The sequence below is a fragment of the Penaeus monodon genome, chromosome 32, assembly GCF_015228065.2.
Source record: "Penaeus monodon isolate SGIC_2016 chromosome 32, NSTDA_Pmon_1, whole genome shotgun sequence".
Taxonomy (NCBI): domain Eukaryota; kingdom Metazoa; phylum Arthropoda; class Malacostraca; order Decapoda; family Penaeidae; genus Penaeus; species Penaeus monodon.
This window is the reverse complement of record NC_051417.1, coordinates 35,633,716-35,635,715: the sequence shown is the minus strand read 5'-3', so window position 1 is coordinate 35,635,715 and position 2,000 is coordinate 35,633,716. Positions and strand designations below refer to the sequence as shown.

General features: G+C 41.8%; 1 protein-coding gene across 1 annotated transcript in view; it reads right to left on the bottom strand.

The window, feature by feature from the left end:
• The window catches only part of LOC119593849, a gene marked incomplete in the record, with an annotated part of 160,221 nt that overhangs the window by 132,520 nt on the left and 25,701 nt on the right, over positions 1-2,000 (bottom strand). The window contains 1 exon segment of the mRNA XM_037942880.1: positions 257-780. Coding sequence (XP_037798808.1) covers positions 257-362 — 106 coding nt within the window.

Sequence of the window (2,000 nt, the reverse complement as noted above, 5' to 3'; positions counted from 1 at the left end):
GAGTATATCCTCTTAAAGTGAGCCTCAAGACCAGAAGCACGCCACGAAAGGTGTTCCCTTAAATTATCTTTCCGAACGAGAAATACTCCCAGTTAAAAAGGTCTCAAAGCGTCCTCCAGAAGCAGTAATACCACCAGAAGATGCCCCCTTGAAAGGAAGAACAAAAATAGAAAAAAACACTCAAAGTATTCTTCAAACCCAAACACACCCTTTGGGAAAAGCGCCCCCTCACGCAGCCGCGCTTTTCGCAACTTACCTTTCCTAGAATTCGAGGGCGTGGAGTCCTGCTGGCGGGAGGCGGGGGCATCATGACCACCGGCGGCGCGTCGGTGAAGGTGCTTCTCGAAGAACCCCAGGGGCATCCCTGCTGGTTTTCCTTAGACCGTCACCATGGCCGCCCCCAGTGCTGTCTCTCCTGCAGGTCACTCACCATCTCCGCGCGCCCTCGCTCATGCTGTCTCGGATGCCGGCACTATAGGCAGTCCGGTTGTTCAGGGCTTGAGGTGTCTCTGTGGGATTCTTCCATCATTGGCTCCTCCTGTTACCGGTCAGTGTGTTCTTTTGTTCTCTGTCCAGGTCTAAGGAAAAGCCTTGTTCTCTCGTTCTCTCTAAGTGTGCGGGAACCCGTGTTCATTTTGGTTTTGCATGATCACGCTTTTTGTTAGGGCATTTCCGTCTACTTTGCCGATTTTTTTTTTTTCGGTCCAAGAGAAACGGTTTTAATATCAACAATAATCTTTTTTGCTGCGATTAATTATATTTCCTAGTAGAAGACTGTAGCTTTAAAAAAATGTGCAAAATATTTTCGAATATTCATTTCTATTATCCCTTCCCAAATATTATTAAACTTGGGCTTACAAAAAAAGTACGAAATGTTTTTCGTTGTTTATTTCCTAATCTGAAAAGCTAATAAAAATAACTAAAAAGTAATAATAAAGTTTGTAAAGTTTAGATGATTTCCTTGAGACTTGAAAGTTTGAATTTGTTTATTATCATAATAGTCTCAAAGTAACCAAAACACATCACAAAAAAAAAAAAAATCTTATGCCTGTAACGTTGTATCCACACATAAGCCTACCTGTTTTCTTCAAGTGTTGTTTCAATAAAACTTGAAGGAAATATCACTAACAATCCTTTTCTCTCACAATCGAAGTGACATTACAGCATGCCATCAATAACGATAAGAACAGAGAGATTCCAAGATTCCAAGATTCCAATATCATCCACCCATAAACCGCACGATGTTATTTAATTGAATACGGTAGTTTAATTGCACAGGAGATCTCGAGGATTGCCATTGCAATTACCGTCTGCAACATTCTATAACAGTCGCGCCCGAAACGGTTTCCAAGAATTCCGTTTATGCATGTATGTTACAACGTCATTAAATTGAGATACCTTCACTAGATCACGCACGCCGTCTGTTCGATGCATTGTGAGTGGGCATTCCAAGAATCTCGGTCAGGTAGGCGACATTAAAAAACAAAGTCACTTAAGATATTTGATTGATTGCATAAAGAACGAAACGCAGTAGCAAAGTCACCCACGCCGCTTGATCAGTAACAAAATTACCCAAAGCTGTTGACAAATAAAGAACAAAATCCCGGAAGTTTCTTGATCAACTCCGTAAGTAACACAGCAGTAACTAAATCACCCACGACCTTTGATCAATAACAAAATCCCTTAAACTGCTTTGACAAAATCACCTACGCCACTTGATCAATAAGAAACTCACTTAAGCTCCTTAACTAAGCGTGAATAAGCAAATCACAATAACCAAATCACCCACCCACTTGCTCAGTAAACAAAATCACAAACTTGATAAATAACAGACTCACAGTAACCAAATCACCCGCGCCACTCATTCACAATTGCACGAATATTAATAAAGTGTTACGAGGCAAATCACCCGAACAGAAAGTAGGTTCATCGTGCTCGTGTTGCCTCACGGACCGCCGAGGACAACAGGAAGTCAACGTTTCGCAATGAGGTAGGGGAGC